This window comes from Cucurbita pepo, chromosome 7, assembly GCF_057944985.1.
Source record: "Cucurbita pepo subsp. pepo isolate OVF chromosome 7, ASM5794498v1, whole genome shotgun sequence".
NCBI lineage: Eukaryota > Viridiplantae > Streptophyta > Magnoliopsida > Cucurbitales > Cucurbitaceae > Cucurbita > Cucurbita pepo.
Window position 1 is genome coordinate 3747468 of NC_141804.1, and position 21309 is coordinate 3768776.

Here is a 21309-nt window from a genome sequence, read left to right on the forward strand (position 1 = left end):
ATCAACAGAGCTTGTATACACGTATGTATAGGGGGTAGCGCCCCTAACCTTGGGCAACTCGGTAGCCTGTGGGATGGGTTTGCCAACTACCTCCCATATTTGATAAGCAGGCTAGCACTCACCATGTTGTCTCCAACTGATTTACAAGAGTATTTTTGAGGTAGCGCCTCAACTCCAGGCACTAGACACTACTGTAAAGCCTAACGTGATACAAAGTCTATGCACAACAAAGTCGACGAACCTAGATCCTAGAAATAACCAGTGATCGTTTGTTAGGTCAAATATGTGATGAGAGCCTACAAGTAGGTTTCTTACTCGGTATATTTTTATATACTCACTTTGTTCTACTTTTCTTTTTCATATCCATGAGTGTGCTGGTCGAGACAAGGGTGTGCCTAAAAGCTCAACAATCACAGAGGATTATCGACCCGGGAAGTTTATAGGGTCTATATGAGTTCATCGTCTAGATTTCTTTTAACATTGTGTTTCCCTACCACTTTCCCCTTTTAGATGTACATTCCATCCATGTGGGGAAGTAGATGTCAACAAATGTATTACTTAGGTCATCGATTCGACTTTGTGTCGACCATTAAAGGCCCCTTTTCGTTAAGGGTTAGAGAAATAGTTGGTTTTTTTTTTACGTCGTTGTGGGTCCATTTTTAAAATTTAACCAAGTTTAGGATGACGAGTAGACTCTTGCTCCATTGATACTCGTTCTTGTTTCTTTTTTACAGTTGAGATGAGACATCGAGTATCTTAAAAGATACCCGCACTCTACCAAATTTTTACTATGATTCATCTACTTTATCGTTAAAGTTTTACTAGATTCTCATCGTAATCTAATAATACTCATTTACGACGGTTATTTAACTAAAAAAAAACAAGTTTATTGATTAGAATACAAGTATTTATTTAATGCACTAATTTTAATAATTGGGCCGTCCACTAATTTCTGTCGGCCCATAGGACAACGCTGGGCTTCATAAATGCGCCTTGTCTAAAACTTTTCTTTTTCTTTTTCTTTTTCTTTTTTTTCTTTTATACTTTTCATCTTTATCATCATTCATAATTAACATCGCTCCTTTTATTCCTAACAAAAATGTAATTATGGTCTAAAAAGGCAACGTTTTAAACAACTTAAACATTAACTTTTTTTATTTTCATTTTACTTTTCAAATCTTAAAAAAAAAAAAAAAAAAACACGGGTGTTCATATAACCTAATAACCCGACCAACTCAGACTATGTTGGGCTGAGTTCGATCTTAGATTGAGTTGAATTTTTGGAAAACTGAAAAATATTGGTTGGTTTGCCTACTGACATATTTTTTGTGATGTCCCACATTGGTCGGGGAAGAGAACAAAACACCTTCTATAAGGGTGTGAAAATCTTCACATGTGTTTTAAAGTCGGGAGAGAAAGTCTAGAAAGGACAATATTTGCCATTTTTGTTGGGTTGCTTATGGAAGATTAAAATATTTGACATTTGTAACAGATATTAGTGATGTATTGTAATTGGTAAATGTTTGATATTTGAGTTTGACCTCAAAATAGAAGGTTTGGTTGTGAACTATATTCGAGTTGTGCGAGTCACCATCTGAATTAACCCGAGATTTCGAATTAATCTAAAAGATTTTTCTAATGCAACTCGGGTGAGGACGGTGGAAGAATTTAACTATTAACGTAACATTTACGATGACCCAAAAATTGAAGGTTTGATTCTGAACTCTATTTAGATTATACGAGTCACCATCTGAATTAACCCGAGATTTTGAATTAATCTAAAAGATTTTTCTAATGCAAGTCGAGTGAGGACGGTGGAGGGTAGTTTTGGGATTTGAGAAAGTAGAAGGAAGAATGGGAGACGATCCCAAAGCAACAGAGATGTGTATTAGTTTTCTTTCACTTAACCATTTCATTTTCAGCTTTCCCTTTTCCCCACAAAGTGAAATATTCTCTCTTCAAGATTTGTTTTTTTTTTTTTTTTTTCACTTTTAAAAAACATTTTTCAATTTTTATCTGAATTTGGAACGTTAAAAATTTTAAAAAAAATTTAAAAAAATGAATTTATTTATAATTGTAAATTGGCTTTTGACTAACATTTTGTCTTTCTGTAATTTCTAAATGGGTCTCAAAAACATTCTTGAAATTTTGGTTTGATTTCAAAGAGTCTTTTTGTTTTAAAATAAAATTATTTCTAATGGATCTAAAAAGACGTGCCAAATTGAGCCAAACTAGCTTATTATTGACTCGTTTTAGTTTATATGCTCTTTCACCCTACGAAGGTCCAAACTAAAATCATATGACTCGGGTTTAGAATAGTTCGAATTTTTTGGTAGTCAACTTGTTCGAGCACCTTTAAGTACAAAATTTAATGTTACGTTGCTCACCCAACAAATTTAAAGTGAAATTTTTGATAAAAATTGGAAACCAATCAATTTAATTTTTAGAGTTCGAATTTGGGTTATTGAATTTATGGAATTCAACATTACCCATGTAAATTAATTTCATTGAATCAAAATAAAAATGGATATTATTTCAATTTTTTAAAATGGTGTATAAAAATGGACAAATTTATTATAATTAATTAATTAATTAAATCTCTCATAAGTAGAATTTATCATGGATCTCTGTAGCCTCCGGCTTAAATTGGGTCACCTTAACGATATGTTTTCTGAGGATACTGGGTGTTCCGCCTTTTATTTTTTATTAAAGAATCGGCAAAGAAAAGACCACCGCTTAGATTAGATTCGAGCCATACATAAGTAAGAAGAACGGGAAGTCTAGGTACATTTGCAGCTCCAACAATCTAAAAAGCTCCAAATCCAATCTAAAAAGCTCCAAATCCAATTGGAAGGACAAGAGGTCTAGAATACCTTGGGTCGAATTTCCAAGACTCAGCGATGCAGGTTGTAGACAAGAGTACCTTCTCTCTCTCTCCTTCTCTCTCTCTCTCTCTATCTCTCTCTCTTCCCTTCTCTTCTCTCTCTCACACATTTTGCTTGTGATTAGGATCTCGAATCTTTCTTTATTTCTTTGTTTGTTTGTTTCTTTTGATGGGTTCTTTCTCCTCTGTTTCTCCTCTGTTTCTGTGATTCCTTAACCCTTTAGTTGATGATCAGAAACGAATCCCCTTTTCCTCTCTATTATAAAATTTTAAATCGATCGATCTCAACTCTTTCCCCTTTTATCTCCCTAAACTAAACCCTCCTCAAAAGATGAGAACTTCTTTTCTTTCACCCATTTTTACACCTCCCTTGCTTCTTCTTCTTCCATACCCACTTCCCAAATATCCTCATATTTCCTCATATATCCTCAAATATCCCCAAGTATCCCCAAATATCCCCAAAATCCAACCTTTCATTAACGTAAAATCAATGCTAATACATCAATTTCATCCAACAATTTCAAACTAAAACCTATAACCCCTTTGAAATGGCACGATTTTTCTCTACATCAGTTGTTTCGTACACTGGCAGTTCTTCACTGTACCCTCTCTGCCCCATCATTTCCAAATGATCTAACTCGAAAAGATCTGAACTTGCACAGCTACAGTTCTCCTCCTCGTAATCTTCTTCTTCGCCGCCGTCGTCCTCGTTGCTTTTCTGTACCAACTCTCTGTAATTTCTGGTGTTCATGTTCTTTATAACAACCTCTCTGGCTGCGGCTTCCACTCTCCTGCTCTTCTCTGTGATTTGGGATTTTGAGTCCTTTCCCTCTGATTTTCCGGCCGGCGAACGGCCGATTTTCCAGGCGGTGGGTATCGACACCGGCATTAGACTCGAACTATCTTCTCTGCAATCTTTGTCGACGATGACGCTAATTGGGCAAAAATGAACTGATCTTTTTGCCCTGTTTCCCGATTTTTCTCTTGAAGATGCTGAGCTTTTGCTTAGACACGATCTTGCAAACGAAGATGCCGACGAACAAGTCGATTCTTCACCTGTTTTATCTTTCCTCTCTGTCGCCGGAGAGTTCTTCGACTTTCTAGTATTTAAGAGCGAGGTAATTAATCCAGCCAGTCGAACTCCCGGAGAAATTGGTTGCTTCATTTTCTTCAACCCATTCGATTTCGACTTAGGAATTTCGTCGAACACTTGGCGTTCACTAATCCCATGAAACAGAGTCTTTCTTCTCTCTGTTTCCGCCGGCCTGACGCCGCTGCCGGTACGAATTGCCTTGAGTCTCGACTTGGAAAAACACGAGGATGGGATTAAGGATCTGGAAACGAACATCGATTCAGAGTCGGAGGAGGAGAGTCCGCCGGAGCTGGAATCGGAAGAACAGGAAGTCGAGGTGAAAAGCAGAGTATCACGATCGTGGTCAAAATGATCGATAGGCGATTTTCTGTAAGGCTCTTGTCTTCTGCAAACGTTAGCCTTTTCACCAACTTCCTTTTCCATCCATTTCTCAACCAAACGAGCTCGCCGGAGATTCGCCATTTCTTTGTCTTCAAAAACTCTGGTTTTGCTCTGTTTTATCGCCGTCGACGTTTGTCTGAAGAACTTCGTCTCTCCGGCAGGTTTCATCTCTCCGTCATCGAAGGATCGGTAAATCTCGTCGAGAAGAGAGGCGGAAAAAGATGGATTTTTGTGTTCGAACTCTTTTTCCCACTGCTTCATCGTTAAATGAACAGAGCTTCTTTGGAGAAGGAGGGGGAAAATGGCGTGCGTTGGAGAAGAAGAGGGCGGGCAGAGGGCTTTTATAGAGGGTAGTATGGCGCGTGCATAATACGCGCTATTGCCAGCTTGTCATTGTTGACGTGGCAGTTGAATTCACTTTTTTTCCATGTTCCCAAAATGTCCCTTCGTATTTCGAATTTGGAGCCGTTGATTGATTCTGTCGGATGGAAGATAGGGTAAGGGGTAGTATTTGGTGTGGACATATATACAGTAGGGTTCGTACGACAACGGTAACTGATTAATAATTTTATTGGATTAAATTAATATTCGTTAAATTAAAAATAAAATAATAATAATAAAGGCATCTAGAAATTTGTAGGAAGAAATTTTATTTGAGTCAATTTATTTTTAAATTTATTATTATTATTTTTTCTTTTTATAGAAAAATTATTTCCATTGATATTTAATGAAAGAAAATAGATAAATCAAATTTGGAAAAAAAAAATTCAATTAATAGATGTTATCAACTAATTAAATAACTAAATACTATTTGTTTTAATAAATTCATAAGAAATATATGTAAATATTATTGTATTCTAAGAAAATAGGTATTTAAAAAAAAATTAAAAATAATTTTGACTGGTTTGATTCAACTCAAACTAATTTTATGGACGTTCTTTAATTAATAAAATTCATAAAAAAATTTCATTTATTTGAATCGAACTCCAAATAAATTGATAACCCAACCAAAGTTAAATTGAATTGAATTAATTGAGTTTTTCCGGCCACTAAATTTTTTTAACACCTCTTGATAACCAAGTCTATATCATGTTTTCAGATTTAGCACTCGATGGTCTCGACATTCCTACGACAGGGCCACGTTGTTTACTTATTGCTTCTAAGAGTGAAAACTAACCATAGACCAACACAAGATTTTTTAGCATACTTTGTTCTCACTCACATACTTCCGACCCATCAAAATGAAGATGTAGTTAGTATAGTTGGTATAGGTAGTTATCATATCCTCAGGATCAGTCTCATTTCGATGTGGTCTCAATTCAATTACATACCCTTTCTTTTCTCGAGTGTCACATGTCCACCAGCTCCACCAATTGTTTGTCCTCGAAAACAGAGAGATGATATGGTGCGTCCATTATAGTTACCAAGATCACATGGTATCCAAATTGGCGTTGATGAGCGAGAGGACATTGGTTATGATGGGCGTATCCTCCAGCGGCCCTATGTGCGCCGCCATGTCTCTGAGCTAAACAACACACCCAACTCTTCCTGGAACCAAATCGTAGGTGGCTTCCACTGAACCTGTTTAAACAAATGGTTCTCTTTCTGTGCTTTCAACTCTAAACCTTCTTTGAAGCTTGCAACCAACATGTAGGACCATCGCCAACCCTTCCCATTTAGTGTTGTTCACAGATTTGATTCTATTTATGTGTTCAAAAAAGTGGTTAATACGAGTTGGTGTTCGAGCAAATGTGTTCGATAAGGTCCAACTTTATCCAACAAGTAATATAGCATCATAAAAATATTCAGATCTCGTTATAATGACATATTAAAAGTAGTAATGATGTTTTTATGTTGACCGCTCAATTAAGCCTAAAAATCATTAAAAAAAATTGATCAATTCAATCCATTCCGTATGATTTGAGTTATACAGGTTGATTCATGAATTTCCCTGAAATTAAATTGAGTTGAATCGGACCATTAATTTTAAAATATACATTTTTACTCATTATACTTTATTTTATTTTATAATTATTTTTGGTAATTTATTCTTCAATAACTTTTTAAAATATTAAATAGAGTTATAAATGGGAATATTTCATAAAATTAAAAATAATTTTAAAATAGAGTTATAAATCGAATATTTCATAAAATTATTTTTTTATTAAAAAAATTTAGAATCATGACTCTCCACACCTTTAGTATAAGCTCTCATGGTTTTGGTTTGAGCTTCCCAAAAAGCCTCATGCCAACAGACGTAGTATTCTCATTTATAAACCCATCTCCCTACCAATAGTTATATACGGTGAGCCGTTGTTACTCTCTTGCTTGCATATATAACAGTCTCTTTCAAAATCTCTCTTTTGAAAATCTCTCTCTGCCCTCGTTTTCTAAAATCGAGGCCAGAGGCTTGAGCATAACGTCGCTTGACCGTAGGCAACGTAAGAACGAATTGGCTTAGCTCACTTGTCGTTGGAAAATGAGTGCCGCACAATCGCAAATCCGCTGCCATCAAGAGTGAGATTGTAACAAGTGCACTAAATTAACCAAGTGGGACTCACTCCCAATAATCCTCGACAAAATTAAGTTGGATCTAAAAAAATATTTAACTCTTCAGTCGGTTATGGGGTGGGCCCAAAATCGTATGGTTATGGTCCGAGCGGAAGCGGCGGGATTTGGGTCAGACCAATTAGGAACACACTCGACATATGCGATGAAGAGATCTCACACGGTTACGTCGTCTGCAATCGTGCTAGTTGGTACATGCGGAAGATTGGGCGGCATTGAATTGTTGAAAGCGAAACCCGACAAACGACAAACGACAAACGTCCAAAATTAATTAATATATATTTTTTTAATAATATGTTGGTTAAAACTTTGGTCGTATTATCTAAAATTTGAGATAAATACAAAATTGTATTTAATGTTGAATTTTAGAAGGATAAGGTGAAATGGAATAATTGGTTATATAAGTGTGTAGTGGAAAATGGGGTTGAAAAGAGGGGAAATTTGAGATCCCAATGGGAGGGAACCTGAAGAGCCCCCCCAGACATGGGGATTTGAAAAAGAACGGCGTATTTGGATCCCCCATCCATGTGTTTTTGTGTCTTTTCAGTGTCTTGCCGCATGCCGCCTGTGCCACCACGTGCACTGGCATTACGCATATCATGCCTCTCTCTTCCTTTCATTTTTCTTCACGTCGCTCTCTCCCCATCTCTATTTCCCTTCTCACCATGCCATTTCTTCCACCGCTACCTGTCCATCACAACTCTCTACAATAGTATGATATTGTCCACTTTGAACATACATATTCATGACTTTGCTTCTTTGTACTAATGGAGATGTATGGACATACTCTAAATTAGCCCATGTGGATATGGATCAAGATGACAGGATGAGACGCGACGTTGCATTGAGAGACCTTGACCCATTTGTCTTGACGCCATTTGGAGTCTCGGGGTGTCGTCGATCATCACAACTCGCTTGGTCATGCCATCGACAACGAACTCACGTGTTGCTCATCTCATTAGGATGTCCTGAACACCACCCTCCTTCAATATCAGAAATTATTAAAGGATGAGAACCTTCTCCAACGTGTTTTAGAAATTCTAAGAGGAAACCCAAAAGAAAAGTCTAAAAAAGATAATATCTACTACCGGTGAGCTTGAAAAACTTGAAAGTAAAAACCCTGGTAACTAGAAAGTCAAACAGAGTTTCGTAGCTATACCTGTCATAATTAATAAGAATTTTGTTGACTTGGTTGAATGATGTTCGGTTTGTCAACATCTTCATCTTTAGTAACTTTGACCCATCACCCATTAATATGGGAATGGTGTGTGGGTTGTCACCATTTTAGAGACTTGAATTGGGCTACACATTTCGTCGAACACTTGGTGTGCATGTACCACAGGTTTTTCATTTCGCCCTGAGAAAGCAAAAGGACCTGAGAGATAAAAACAGCGTCGTTTTCTTGTCGCCCTCTTTGTACTTCGGATGTCGGAGTCGGTAGCGGCCATTGCCCAATCACCGATTTCGGATCAACCATGCTGCCGGACTTATCTTCAATTTTGTCGCCATTTTTTTCTCCCCTTCCCATCGCCTTAAATTCATGCCAATTTTAATACTTTTTCCACGTTTTTTGAGAAAATAGTTTGGAACCATTCGAAATTTTGAATTCAGTTACGATGACGTCCCGAGCAACCCAATCTAACCTAACCTTTTGTTTTTGAAAGTGGGTTTGGGTTGGGTTCTAACCCAGTTGCTTTGAAGTGTTTCTCACACTTGTTTTGGTGACTTTAAATCACGAACATTATCAATATATTCCTTGCTAATCAAAGTTCACAAGGTAAATAAGACTTTTCCACATCTGATCTTCCATTCTCGGCGTAATTCAGCATTCTTTAGAGTATTTGATCGAATTTCTGTGTCATCACCTTCAATTAAATCCCACAAATCTTGCCCTTATAGATAAGCTTCAGTACATAACTTCCAATAACTATAGTTATTGCCAACAAGCTTTTTCATCACTATACTCGTAGGAGCACTCCTACCATCCATCTCGTTTGAGTAATAATATCAAACCCTTGGTTACTCGCTCTAATACCAACTGACACAATATTTACTACTAAAATGTTTGAATATATATGAAAATATTATTACTAACGAAAGAATACAAATTTAAGAATTAGAATTGGGATCGAAAGTTCAATCTTTGATATTCACCCCATTTAAATATAAATACAAAATACCAATTAATACCTACCGTAACTAAATCTTGAGAATAAAATAAAATATACTATTAATCAAATTTAACTAATTATAAATATTTAAGATATATTCTCTAAAGAATAAATTCAGTTATAAACTACAAATAAGTTGCACTAAATTCTGACAGAGTTAACCCAATAAAAATGAACCAATACATAAATTTTCAGTTTTCAAAAAATTTAATCTAATCCAAACCAAAAAATCTCACCCAACCAAACTTTTATGGTTTAGATATAAGTTTGATCCAATTATCTGATCATATAAAATTTAAAATTAAGAGAGGATTATTCTAATTAAACTAATATTAATTAAACTAAATAAATTATCTACATTTTTGTGCATTAGATTACAAAGGGATAATTTATCTCCAACAAAAGTCAAATTTATCTTAAAATATACATTAAAAAGACTTCACAAAATTCCAAATGCTACTCCTCGTTCTCGGGAGTGACCTCCGTTATTGTATGGATCACCATTTCGATAATTTGATTACTCGAACTCAAATCTACGGATTCAGAGGACTCATAGATCATGTCATGGACCGAATAATTCGATAGACTCGACGGATAATTTGAGTTCGGTGAGATGCCAACGGAGTCATCGTGGATTGGATAAATCTTGTTGTCTACTACTTTAGGAGGATTACCCTTTCTAAACGTGTGCGAAGTTAAGTCTCTTTCATCATAGATTTTGAGTAGTGCTCGTATCTTATTTCCAATCGAGAGGTTGGAGCTTTCATTGGCGGTGCGACGAAGTGTGTGTTTTTCTTTGTAAAGAAAAATGACGAAGTAGACGAGGAGAACAGTAATGGCGACCGCTCCAACAATGAGGAATAGACCCCAAAAGTTGTTCATGCTGAGCTCGGAAGAAGTAACCTTTGGGATGGAAGACCAGGAGTTGCCTTGATCACCAAACCATTCCTTATGTAATTGGTTGATCTTCTTACTCTCTGTCACGTGTAAAATCGCTCTTGATATGTCTGCTACTAACAGTGAGCCAATGGGAAATGCCTGTCGGCATAATCATTCATTATAGACGATAAAAAAAAAAAAAAAAAAAAAAAAATTTAAACATGATAAGTTGATGATAGTTATGTCTTAAATTTTGATTGTTGTTTAAAAAAAATCTTCTTCTCAATGATACGTGACAACCTTTGTTTCTTTTAAGTTTGAAAACTTTCCAGCCGTTTTTCTACTTTAAGATTAAAGTAAAGACTTACAAATCCAAATCCTTCGGTTTTATAGTCGGGATCAACCATGGTGTACTTATTAGGAAACTTGCCACGGAAGAGCTTAATATAAGGGATTTCATCAAAAGCAACATCAATTCCACCATTGGAGCTTCCTAGTTTGAACAACTTGTCGAGTTCCTCAAGAGACCCGTAAGACTTGAGATTCTTAAGCCCCAAAGAAGTCAATAGCTCCCAAACAAACGAGCCTTGTTGATACCCCACCGATGGCTGCTTCTTCAACAGCTGATTTATATTTGTAATGGTGGGTTGCAATTGTTGCAACGTCAAAAGAGAAGTCAAGCTCCCCATATAGCTCTCAGTTAGAATGAACACCACAAAGAACCATATTATCACTACAAACCTCGCCAAATTACTTATCAAAGTCTCTCCTGAGAGTAAAAAACCAAGTGGGTCGGTAAAAATATGAATAAACGATTAAATTATAAATTTAGTCCATCATAACAAATGGGTCGGTAAAGGTGGTTACTTTGGGCGAAGACCATGGTGCAAAAGGAGAACCAGAGGCTGGTGCCGATATGATGAGAGGGAGGACCACGAAAGTCTTGGTTGATTCGATGTTCGAGAATCCAAACCACAAAGCCCGTGAAGACAAAGAAGCAGAAGCTTGTGATCCAAAGGTCTAAAGTGAGTGGCTTGAGAAAGAGCCATGCTCTGTTCTTGGAGTTGGCTTGTGTTGGAACCACAATTGAAACTCCCGGCTCTGTGAATGGCAAGGTGAAATCAACGTACTTGGATCTGTTTGCTATGATGGTTATGTCTCCTACTGCACCGTCGTAGACCTGTCCATAAACCACACATTCACCATTACTTTATTTTAGTCCTCGGAGTAGTTGAAGTAATCAAATGAATACAAACATACTGACCCCTTTGTGAACTTGCATGATGAGGTCGTCGTAGGAACCGGCGCTAGATCCATTCGGAAGTGCAAAGGGAATGTAATCAAATGGAACATCATATGGAAGTGTTGCTATTACCGCATTGAACACGTCCGTACAATACCCTTTCACCTCCTTTCCTTTCACTTTCACGAACTCACTGTACCCTTCTTTCATCGGAACCCCAATTCTCAACCTTTTCCCCGCTGTTGGAAACTCCCACCCTTTTGGCACCGCCGCCGTATTCCCCGGCCAGATCACTGTCATATTGTTACTCAACAACCCCTTTTCAGGATTCCAAAACCCAACTCTGTTTCCCCCATTACTGTTCACATTCACTATCTCAAATTCCGCCGATTGCAGCTGCCCATTCACGATCTCGTAATTTCCAGTCAGCCCCATGAACTTCATCTTCGACAACGCCTCAACAATTTTCTCCCCGTTTTGAGAAACCCCCAGAGTTTGAAGATCGGTTAGATTTTCAGATCCATTTGGGTTTTCGAATGTGAAGTTTTTGGCCCCTGTTTTCTCAACAGCAATTGCCAGTGCTCGAGCTGCATCATAGGCCCACAGTCCGAAGATGTCTAAATGTGGATCATTGAGGACAAAATTTTCCATTATGAATTCCCGTTTCCATTTAATTTTGAAACGGTCGAGCTCCATTGATTTTGGGACATATGTCCTCACTCCCAAAGCTCCTTCCATGGACTTCAAAACAGAGGAGCTCATGGAATCGAGCAAATTCGCGGTGGCATCAGTCAAAATCCAAACGTAGCCTTCCCTCATCATTCTAATTTCGTTGGCCTTAGCGAATAGGCGAATCGCCAGAGACGGCTGCATGTGCACCAAGAACACTCTGGTCGGCATTGTTATCAATTTGTGAAGCTCTTCCCCGATGTGATCCTCGGTAGCCGTTGGATCAATGATGCTCTGATATGGGACGCGCGCATTCACACCCTGCAATGCGTGGATCAAGTAGGGTGACATCCCGCCTCCAAACTCGTCATCTTGGTAGATCAGAACGACCTGGATAGACAGAAAAAATAAAGATTAAAATGGAGGGCAGGCAATCCCTGTAGTTAAAAGGGTGATTTAACACGTACTTGTCTCCAATTGTAGGCTTTGACTAAGGCGCTGATAGCGGCAAGTTGGGCAGAGTCAGTGTGGGTGAGACGAAGGAAGTAGGGGCTGCGGTGGGAGGCGAGAGCGGGGCTGGAGGCGGTGAAGGTAAGGACGGGGACATGAGCTTTGTGGGCGAGCTTGATCACAAAGTTGGTCTGCATCGAAGTGGTTGGCCCCAAAATTGCTTCAACTTTATTGTTCTTTATAAGGTCAACAGCTGTTCCACCAAAGGATTGAAATGGTTTGATGATTAAACATTAGAAAAGTTGGATTTTGTTAGCTTCAGAGATTTAGTTGATTTTTGAATTTTTAGTTTATTTAGTTTTAGTTGATTTTTTTTCTTCCCGACTGTTAATCAATTTTAATATTTTTATTAATTTAAGCTAAATAAATTCCGGAAAACAAAAAACTTAAAAAAACAGTAATAAAAAGAAAAGGAAAAGACTTGGAACCTGCAGCCGCCGCGCCAACGACATTGGCGGCGGAGTCCTTGGGGTGAAGAACAATCCTAGTGTTGTAGTGAGAATTAGCTTCATAGAATTCCGACAACGACATGTGAATACAACTCAACCCCATCTTCCCAACCCAGCTCTCCATATCCAACACCACCCCCACGCTCACATTCTGAGCCTCCCCCGCCGTCGCAACCAACAACACGCAGCCTGCGATGAACCACAGAGCCCGGCAGCTGCCCTGATTTGGGTTCATTTTTGCAGTGATGTTCTATGGCGGTGGTGTTGTTATATATATATATTGATTATTAGTGGATTGTAATTCTATTTCTATTGGGTGTGGGCTTTACAGTTGACCTTACTGAAACAGACTGAACATATAAAAATACATCTTTTCCTCACTGTTTTTTTTTTTTTTTTTTTTTTTGAAAATGTATTTATCTGTTGTGCAAATTATATGAGCAAACAAATTACCTACGAAGTTGCATTGCAAATATCATAATATGAACACCCATATAAAAATTTTAAAAAAATACCCCATGGTTTTTTATTTTATATTTTAATTTTGTGAACAAAAATAAGTTTTGTAATTTGATTTTTATTTTTTAAAATTAGGTCAATAAATACCACTTTTTCCTAGTGATTTTATTGTTTTGTTGCCTACTAATTACATATATTTTAAAAAATAAATCCAATTTTTGTTTTTGTTTTTAAAATTTGATTTAGAGTAAAAAAAATGAAATTAATAAAAAAAATATATCATATTTTTTCAATAAAAAACCATTAGTACTTTGTTCATAACTTTTTTAAAAATTTCAAAAATACTGTGGGTATAGTATTTACCCTCTTAAAACTTTATAAATATGTTCTTACCGTTAATATATGAATGAAAACTATCTACACTTTATAGATCGTCTCCTTCTTTAAACTTAAGAGTATCGGAGGTAAATTTTTTAAAAACATTTTCTAAAATTTCAACCGTATTAATGTTACTTGAAAATTCATATGTATTTTTTAAACACTTTTTGAAAGCTATTTTTGAAACAAAATGGGAATCGTTTCTATCCAAAACTAAGGATAAAAGTATTTTAAAAACTTTTTCAATAGTTTAAAAATATTATTGAAACTTTTGAAAGTTAGCATTATCAAGGTATTGATATAAGAAATATGGCATAATGCACCTTTTATGGCAACGAAATGGGTCTACGGTTGCCAAGCAAATCTTAGGGATGAGACGTCTGCAAGCTCTCTTGCATCAAAGATGAGCGGGGCTAAGCAATCTGCCGAAGTTGTGAGATGTAAAAATGCATTGGTATAAAAGCGTTCCGCTTTAGAGAAAAGCACCCACGCAAGCAGTGGTGAATGAAGCGAAAACGTCTGCACTACCCTAATTTGACACTTGACTTAATTTCCCTTTGATGGGAACTCCTCTAAGTGTTCCAGTTGGCGGAGCAACTCTCCACCAAATTTTCAAATAAAATACAAAATTCAAAGATATTTTTATTAATTTAGCCAAAATAAAATTTCATACCGATTATGTAATGGGCATGAACATTAAATAAATTTCTTTTGAAAATTCAAGTATGCATACATTTTGACTAAGCATATATTAAAATTTTATATATACTTCAACACATTATATTTATGTAAATAAAGTACATAATATTAAAAATTCATACGAAGTTGGCTTAAAAATAATTCAAGCGTTACGTACTCAAAATCAAGATTTTAAGTATATATTATTTGACCAAATAATTAATTATATTTCATTAAGGGAGGTTGACGTTGATCCAATCAAAGACGCAATATTTCAGTAGCATGCAAATTATAATGACGCGTCATGATCCTATTGGACCAAATCAAATCACTGTGGTCTAATTATCAAGTTATTTTTAATTTTTAACATTATTACCTCATCAATTTTAATATTAAAATAAAAAATATTTACACCTACCCTTTTATTAATTTTGTGGCAAAATAATTTAATATTGGTGGGTTGACATTTTATTAATGTAGAGTATGGTAAAGACATTATTATAAGATGGAGAGTAGAAAATGTCACACATTTGTCTCCAACAATTGAATTCTTCTTCCATTCAAGAAATTGTCACACTAACCTAATATTTTAGTATTAATATCAAAGTCAAAGTCAAAGTCAATTAATATTCGATATTTTTACTATACGTTTATTAATTACTTGAATATGATCTTCACATATAGTTTTAAAAATAATGTTGGGTGATTTAAGAAGCTTTCGTTATTCTATTTTATTATTATTATTTTATTATTTTATTATTCAAGTTCACATTGTAACAACCAAAAATTAAAAGTCAATTAGAATGAAAAAAAAGTGGAAAATTGGACTCTACTACAAAAAAGCGGTCTCTAGGGTTAGTGAGTGACAACAATTGCTGGTTCATCTCACCTTCGTGATTTAAAGTCAGTGGGAGAGTCCATGTTTTGACTGCTTCAATTTTACTTTTCGGTTGATTCGGCTCGGGTATGATACGTTCAGGCTTTTTCTAACCATTTTCGACTCTTTAAGAGTTGTTTTTGTCACTTTCGGTTGTGTTTAAAGTTAGTATGACTACTGTTTAGCCAATTTCCATAATAGAATTCTAAATTATGATGGTAGGACACTTTAGGTGGAACTAGATTTCGGATAGCAACTTTTAGCTAGCATCAATGAAGCATAATGACTTTGGCATAGGACAACTAAGTAAGTGGTTCTACTGTCGGATTCACATGGGTATGGTTGGATGACTTGTATGCTATATGAATGACATGTATCTTGTGACCCCTAAACGTGTCATTTTTGTGATGCTATGATGTTATGTGTGATTATGTTGTATTATGAAACTATGTTGTGATATCAATGTTATATGATGCATGCACCTCCACATATCATGTCATGTATATTATGTTAGCGTGTTCACTCTATGCGTATAAGACATTGATAAGCCATGTATGTTAACTATAAAAGACATGTCTAGTATATGTATGCATGTTTTATAAGAATGCTATGCTACGAAAAGAATGGAGTTATGATTTGCATCATAAATATATACCATGATTTGAAACTGTGGAACCTCATGCATTTTTTATGTCAATTGTAACGGGATACTTCTCCGTTATGATTAATATGGATGTGTTTACTACGATGTTATGCATGTCATGATATTATGCGGGCTTCTTTCTCTCTATGGTTTTTGGCAGTGCGAGCATGCACTAGCCCGTAATCAGGCCCGGGCATACGAACCTGCACCTTCATTTTTTAGTATGCTTATGTCAACGTGCACCTTCATTTTTTTAGTGACTCAATCATAGAAATTTCAAATTTAAGTATGTTTACTCGGAGAAATTTCATATTAAACACTGAATCTTTGGCATGAATCCTTATACAAAAATTTCGAACAATACTAGTCATGTTGTGGACCATAGAACAACGTCGCTTAAAGGAGGCTATGTAAAGTAACAAAAAGGAATAAACGAGGTAAAAAGTATACAATAGAAATGTTTCTTTTTTTTCTTCGAATAACACGAGAAATCCTCAATAAAATAAGAAATGCATTGACTAATGAACTATGTTTACTTTGACCCCGAAATCTTAAATTATTAAATATTAGGTATGATAAAGTCAAAGGTAGATATGAGAGAGAGTAAATTTAACATTGACTTGACAATAAATATAAAATGTGTTGACTTTTTATTCTTACCTTTTATTTTTTTTTTAATCTACTTCTTACATAATTAGGCTTATCTATGGTTTTAAAATCTTATTTTTGTTTTTGGTATTTAACTAAAAAAAATTAAATATTTAATAAAAAAAAAATAAAAACTAAGAAAATAATTAAATTTTTCAAAAACCAAAATAATGTATACAATACTTTATAGTTTAGATTTTATTTATATTTGGAACGAGTCAAAATAATTAACTATACCTGTTCACATTTGTTTGAATATAATTTCATTTTATACCGATAGAATATTTGTAATACATCATTAAAATCGGTTGCATGTTGCTATGTTTTAATTAGTTTTACTAGCATATGGTCTGTGTATATACTATAAAAAAATAATATATACAATAGCTAATGAAAATGTTATCTTAGATCATTTATAGCGTTTTTCTTAGGCCTTGAAAGCCAACATTATTAAAAATATGAGATGTTACAATAGAGGATATTATAATAGAGTATGAAGGTATAACGTATGTACGTTATTATGAAAACATTTTATGACGTTTTTTTAATAAAATTATAATGTGTTAATATTATTAGGATCACACAATTCACGCCCTTGATAAAAGAACTTTAGTTACCTGTATCAGTCAACAACATATATTATAATGTAATGAAGGTGAATACCTAATCTGTGATCTGCAGTGCAACCAAAAGTTATCAAGTGAGAGTACTGAGTTTTCTTTTTTTTTTTTTTTTTTTTCTTCTGTCCATACCTCTTCTAGCATCTTGAACCCAAAGGGTACGGATACCTCTCTATTGATCAAGTAAGTTGTTGTATTCCCAACATTAGTTCAGAATGTCTTTGATACTCCAAAGTGGATCTTCATACTCTTTGACTTCTCATTCAAGGTTCTATTCCCAGCAATACCATTTTGTCTTGTATTACTAGAAACTGTTCTTATTAATCTAATTCCCTAAAAGACTGATCTTCAAATCAGTCTGATTTTCAACATTAATTTTTCATCTCTTAAGCGTGGAAAATACATCTAACTTGTGTTTTAAGAATTAAACTCGGGTTAAATCATCAATAAAAGTGACTAGAACTTGGATCCACCAAGTTATGAACCTGAAAATGGTTCACAAACATTTGTATGAACCAATTCTAATCGTGCTTTCTTTGATTCTCCATCAACTTTTGTGAAGCTAACTCGTTTCTATTTTTCCATAACACAACTCTCACAAAAACCTATATTAACAGATTTAAGACCCTATAAAGCTCCTTCACAACCAACATCTTCGCTCTTTAACACTCATACTTCTAAGTTTATTGTGTTATAGACTTGAACTAGAAGCACTTTCATCAACAACAGTCATGTTTATATACCTTACAGTGGTGTATAAGGTTCTAGATTTTGTGTCATGTACTACCACGGTAGCACCCTTCACAATCTTCCATGAACTCTACTGTGTAACCTAAGTTGTCCAATTGACTAACAAAGGTTTAGCCTTCTTAATTCTTCAATTTCCGAGGCGTATTGTCAGCAAGATGCATCTTCCTAAAATTTTCAAATTTAAAATTTTGAAACCATGTCTTACTCAGAGTAGAATGAAAACATACATCTGAATCAAGAATCGAGAATTCAACTGAGTCGTTCACCTAAGAATTAGAGCGTCCTAATATCTTTTCTTGAATTTACGGAATCATTATTATCTTTAGATTAGTGATTCTATTTCTTATTTGGGTTTTATGCCATATGTACGGAAGTATCTTTTTCTCCGCAATTCCAACACGTTGCATTTGGTCTGTTTAGAGATTTTATTTTTATTTTTATTTTATTTTGATTAATCACGTTTGTTTGGACCCTTCAATTTATTTCTTCCCCTTCGATCAACACGAAGAGTACTGCTCGATGATTCTTCAATTTTCCATTTGTATCTACTTACACTGACAACTACATCTCAAATTTCAACAAATTTAAGTTTCTCAAGTCCCCGAAAATGATTGATCGCAACAATAACAATATTCCAAGACTTCGGTAAAGATGACATCAAAATCAACTCTTTAATTTAATCTTCGAAATTGATTTCCACAAAACTCAATTCATTTATATGACTCACAATGGATCCACCTTCAAAAATCTGTAAATTGAACCATCTTCGCCATTTTTTTTTTTTTTTTTTTTTTTTTTTTTTTTTTGGCAATGCCTTCAACAGATCTAATGTTTTCTTCTACTTGACGATGTTGAATGTCATTTTTTTGGAACAACCTCAATCAAATCAACCCTAGAGCCTGTCAGTCCTTGAGCTTCCATCGCTCCATAGATATGGAATCTGGCTTCACCTTAGACAAAGGTTCGTGAAAATCTTTCTAGTAAAAATAATCGTCAATCAATCTACATCTTCTAGAAATCAAAACCAAATCCATCGAACTTTTCAATCTTGATCTTTGAACTTTTTATCTTCAGAGATCGTGGTAAATCTCTCCTAGCTCTTGTACTAATTGTTAAGACCACACAACTCACACCCTCGATCTAGATGAAGAACACGAAGAACATTTGGAAAAAATATTGAAATAGACACGTGGCTTGAGTCCAAATTTAAGGGGGAAAAAATAGAGGAAATAATGGAAATGTAAATTAGGGGAAGAACAACAAATAAGAGAAGGACCGAATTCAACGCTCCTGCTCTCTCTCTTTCTCTCAATTCCATTTCTCAATTCCTCCTTCACTTCGTCTCTCACTGTTTCAAATCCTCCGATCTCCACCGTCGCCCTACCTCCCCTGAGGCGAAGGAAACAAGGTCTCGGGGCGCTGCCATGATTACTCGGTCGAATCTGGTTGAGCAGTTGAGAGAATACCAGATTCGATCGAAGCACGAGTGGGCTTCCGTCTCCTTATTTTCATCTGCCTCCAACATTACTTCTTCCAGGTATTTCCAGCCCCAATCCGTTAATTTCAATCCCCCCCTTTCGTTTCTGCTTTCGATTTCCTTGTCTCCCAGATTCGTAATTCTTTCGTTTATACCTATGTTTCTGATTCTGAGATTTTGATTCTTGGGATTCTGAATTTATGGCGTTGGTTTTGTTTTGCTTTGAATTGGGCCGTTTATGTTTGATGAAATAGGGTTTTGTTCTTTAAACGCTGAATTCATGATGGGATTTGGGATCATTGCAGACGTTGGCAAATTCTGTCCCCAATTTCTTTTATTTTGTATGAATTTATGGTGGTTTCTTCTCTCGATAAGCTTTGGAATTTTGTAAGATCGCTTTGGAAATGTTGGTTTCGTTTGTTCTGGGCAGTAATTTTAGGGAATAATAGTGTTCATGTGGAATTCGGTACGTGAAATGGGATTCTCATAGATAAATTTCATGACAAGATGCATCATGTCATCCTCTGGATGTCAAGATAATTGCTTTGTCCAACGATGTGCTATGGTAATTGTTCAATTGAAGTTCCTTTATGCAAGTAATTAATTTTTCGTGAGCTTGGTCATGAGTGCCTTCAGCCATAGCCTGTGAATTTCTTGTACTCCTAGCTTAGCATCAAATCAGAAGTTCATGTTATGTAACTGGATATTGACAGATACTCCTGACTTCCGAAATAATTAACATTATGACTATGAGTTTCTTTTGACAGAGCTCTGTCTTTATATCTTGCATTGATTGCTAATTGCGTTGTTCATGATGAAGAAATGTTAAAAATTGGGCCAAAGTTCTCAGATTCTTCTATTAGGATTTCTGGTTCCTAAAAAAAAATCTATTGTATCTTAGTTTTAGCATCCAATTATCTATCTCTCGGGAGTAAAGTTCTAGGTTTCAAATTTCATGATCTTGGATATACGTTTTCTTGTACATTATTGCTAATTTGTCTAGTGAAAATTTGTAGACAAACTCTTGGTATTTTCTTTGGACATTGTTAATTGATCCAAGTTCGTAATCCAACACCATAAAAATCTTGATATATTTGATCTAAGTTCGTAAAGAAAATGTTATGTCAGTGCATGAAATTGGACTTAATTTGCAGTTTTTCTTTGAGTTAGTTGGTGATTGATTAAGAAGAATTTTCACTCATACCAACTGATGTATCTTTTCATCTTATGTACAATCTATTCAAATAGATATCCACAGGGGTGGTCTGTGTGAGTGACCATTACAACTTTTGTATTGTTTGGTTTATGTATGTTATGTTGGGATTTACTCTCCTATTAGAACGAACATGAATTAGATCCTAATTGTGGTTTATTATGTACGCACGATTTGTCATTTCTGATGATATGCATTTTGGTTCGTCTATTTGTTTATGCAGGGTAGATGTTGTCATTTTTGTAATATGGGAACTCATTATTCTAGCGTTCTTGGTCTTTTCGGCAGTGTCTTTATATTTTCGACATATGCAATTGGCTTCTATTTTAGTGTGCATTACGATGCTGTTACTTATATGCATGAAAGTTACCAAGCAAGTGAGATTGGCTAGGAAGAAGAAAAGAAGGATGCTTCTTCCATTGTCGATGTGAAAAGGTAACAACAGTGCAGAGACATACAAAACTTTTATATGTTCTTTCCGAATGTCCCAAATTATGTTCACAAAAGTTAGATTTGGTCCTAAATTTGTTATATTGGGATCTGTAATGAGCAGGAAAGCAGATTGTTTGAAAAATGAAATGAGATATGAGTGAGTTGTTTAGGAGTTTGGCTCTTCTTCTTCTTCTTCTTCTTCTTCTTCTTCTTCTTCTTCTTCTTCTTCTTCTTCTTCTTCATGGCTTTCCTGTTATGATAGTAACATATTATTATAGTTTGTGGAT

At 35.3% G+C, this 21309-nt stretch overlaps 3 protein-coding genes across 3 annotated transcripts; 1 reads left to right on the forward strand and 2 right to left on the reverse strand.

The window, feature by feature from the left end:
- Positions 1 to 3337: 3337 nt before the first annotated feature.
- On the reverse strand, positions 3338 to 4634 carry LOC111799020 (protein BIG GRAIN 1-like A). The gene has a single exon (XM_023682398.2). The coding sequence runs from the start codon at positions 4617 to 4619 to the stop codon at positions 3417 to 3419; it is 1203 nt and encodes a 400-aa protein (XP_023538166.2). The 5' UTR covers positions 4620 to 4634; the 3' UTR covers positions 3338 to 3416.
- Positions 4635 to 9553: 4919 nt separating this feature from the next.
- Positions 9554 to 13082, reverse strand: LOC111798802 (glutamate receptor 2.7-like). Its single transcript, XM_087125565.1, has 6 exons — positions 12827 to 13082; positions 12356 to 12591; positions 11241 to 12278; positions 10844 to 11156; positions 10345 to 10745; positions 9554 to 10135 (listed from the first exon to the last, which is right to left on the reverse strand). The coding sequence occupies exons 1-6, from the start codon at positions 13080 to 13082 to the stop codon at positions 9554 to 9556; spliced, it is 2826 nt and encodes a 941-aa protein (XP_086981691.1).
- Positions 13083 to 19169: 6087 nt separating this feature from the next.
- Positions 19170 to 21191, forward strand: LOC111798046 (uncharacterized). The gene is made up of 2 exons (XM_023680999.2): positions 19170 to 19437; positions 20814 to 21191. Exons 1-2 carry the CDS (start codon positions 19325 to 19327, stop codon positions 21019 to 21021), a joined length of 321 nt encoding a protein of 106 aa, XP_023536767.1. The 5' UTR covers positions 19170 to 19324; the 3' UTR covers positions 21022 to 21191.
- Positions 21192 to 21309: the final 118 nt, after the last annotated feature.

What these genes read in the sequence shown, in the direction of transcription:
- LOC111798802 (XM_087125565.1), bottom strand. Translation starts at nt 13,082, where the DNA reads ATGAACCCAAATCAGGGCAGCTGCCGGGCTCTGTGGTTCATCGCAGGC. An exon ending in CGTTGGCGCGGCGGCTGCAG is followed by an intron (nt 12,592 to 12,826) that starts GTTCCAAGTCTT and finishes TTGGTGGAACAG; the next exon opens with CTGTTGACCTTATAAAGAAC. An exon ending in CACCATGGTCTTCGCCCAAA is followed by an intron (nt 10,746 to 10,843) that starts GTAACCACCTTT and finishes TTTTACTCTCAG; the next exon opens with GAGAGACTTTGATAAGTAAT.
- LOC111798046 (XM_023680999.2), top strand. Translation starts at nt 19,325, where the DNA reads ATGATTACTCGGTCGAATCTGGTTGAGCAGTTGAGAGAATACCAGATT. An exon ending in TCCAACATTACTTCTTCCAG is followed by an intron (nt 19,438 to 20,813) that starts GTATTTCCAGCC and finishes TTGTTTATGCAG; the next exon opens with GGTAGATGTTGTCATTTTTG.
- LOC111799020 (XM_023682398.2), bottom strand. Translation starts at nt 4,619, where the DNA reads ATGAAGCAGTGGGAAAAAGAGTTCGAACACAAAAATCCATCTTTTTCC.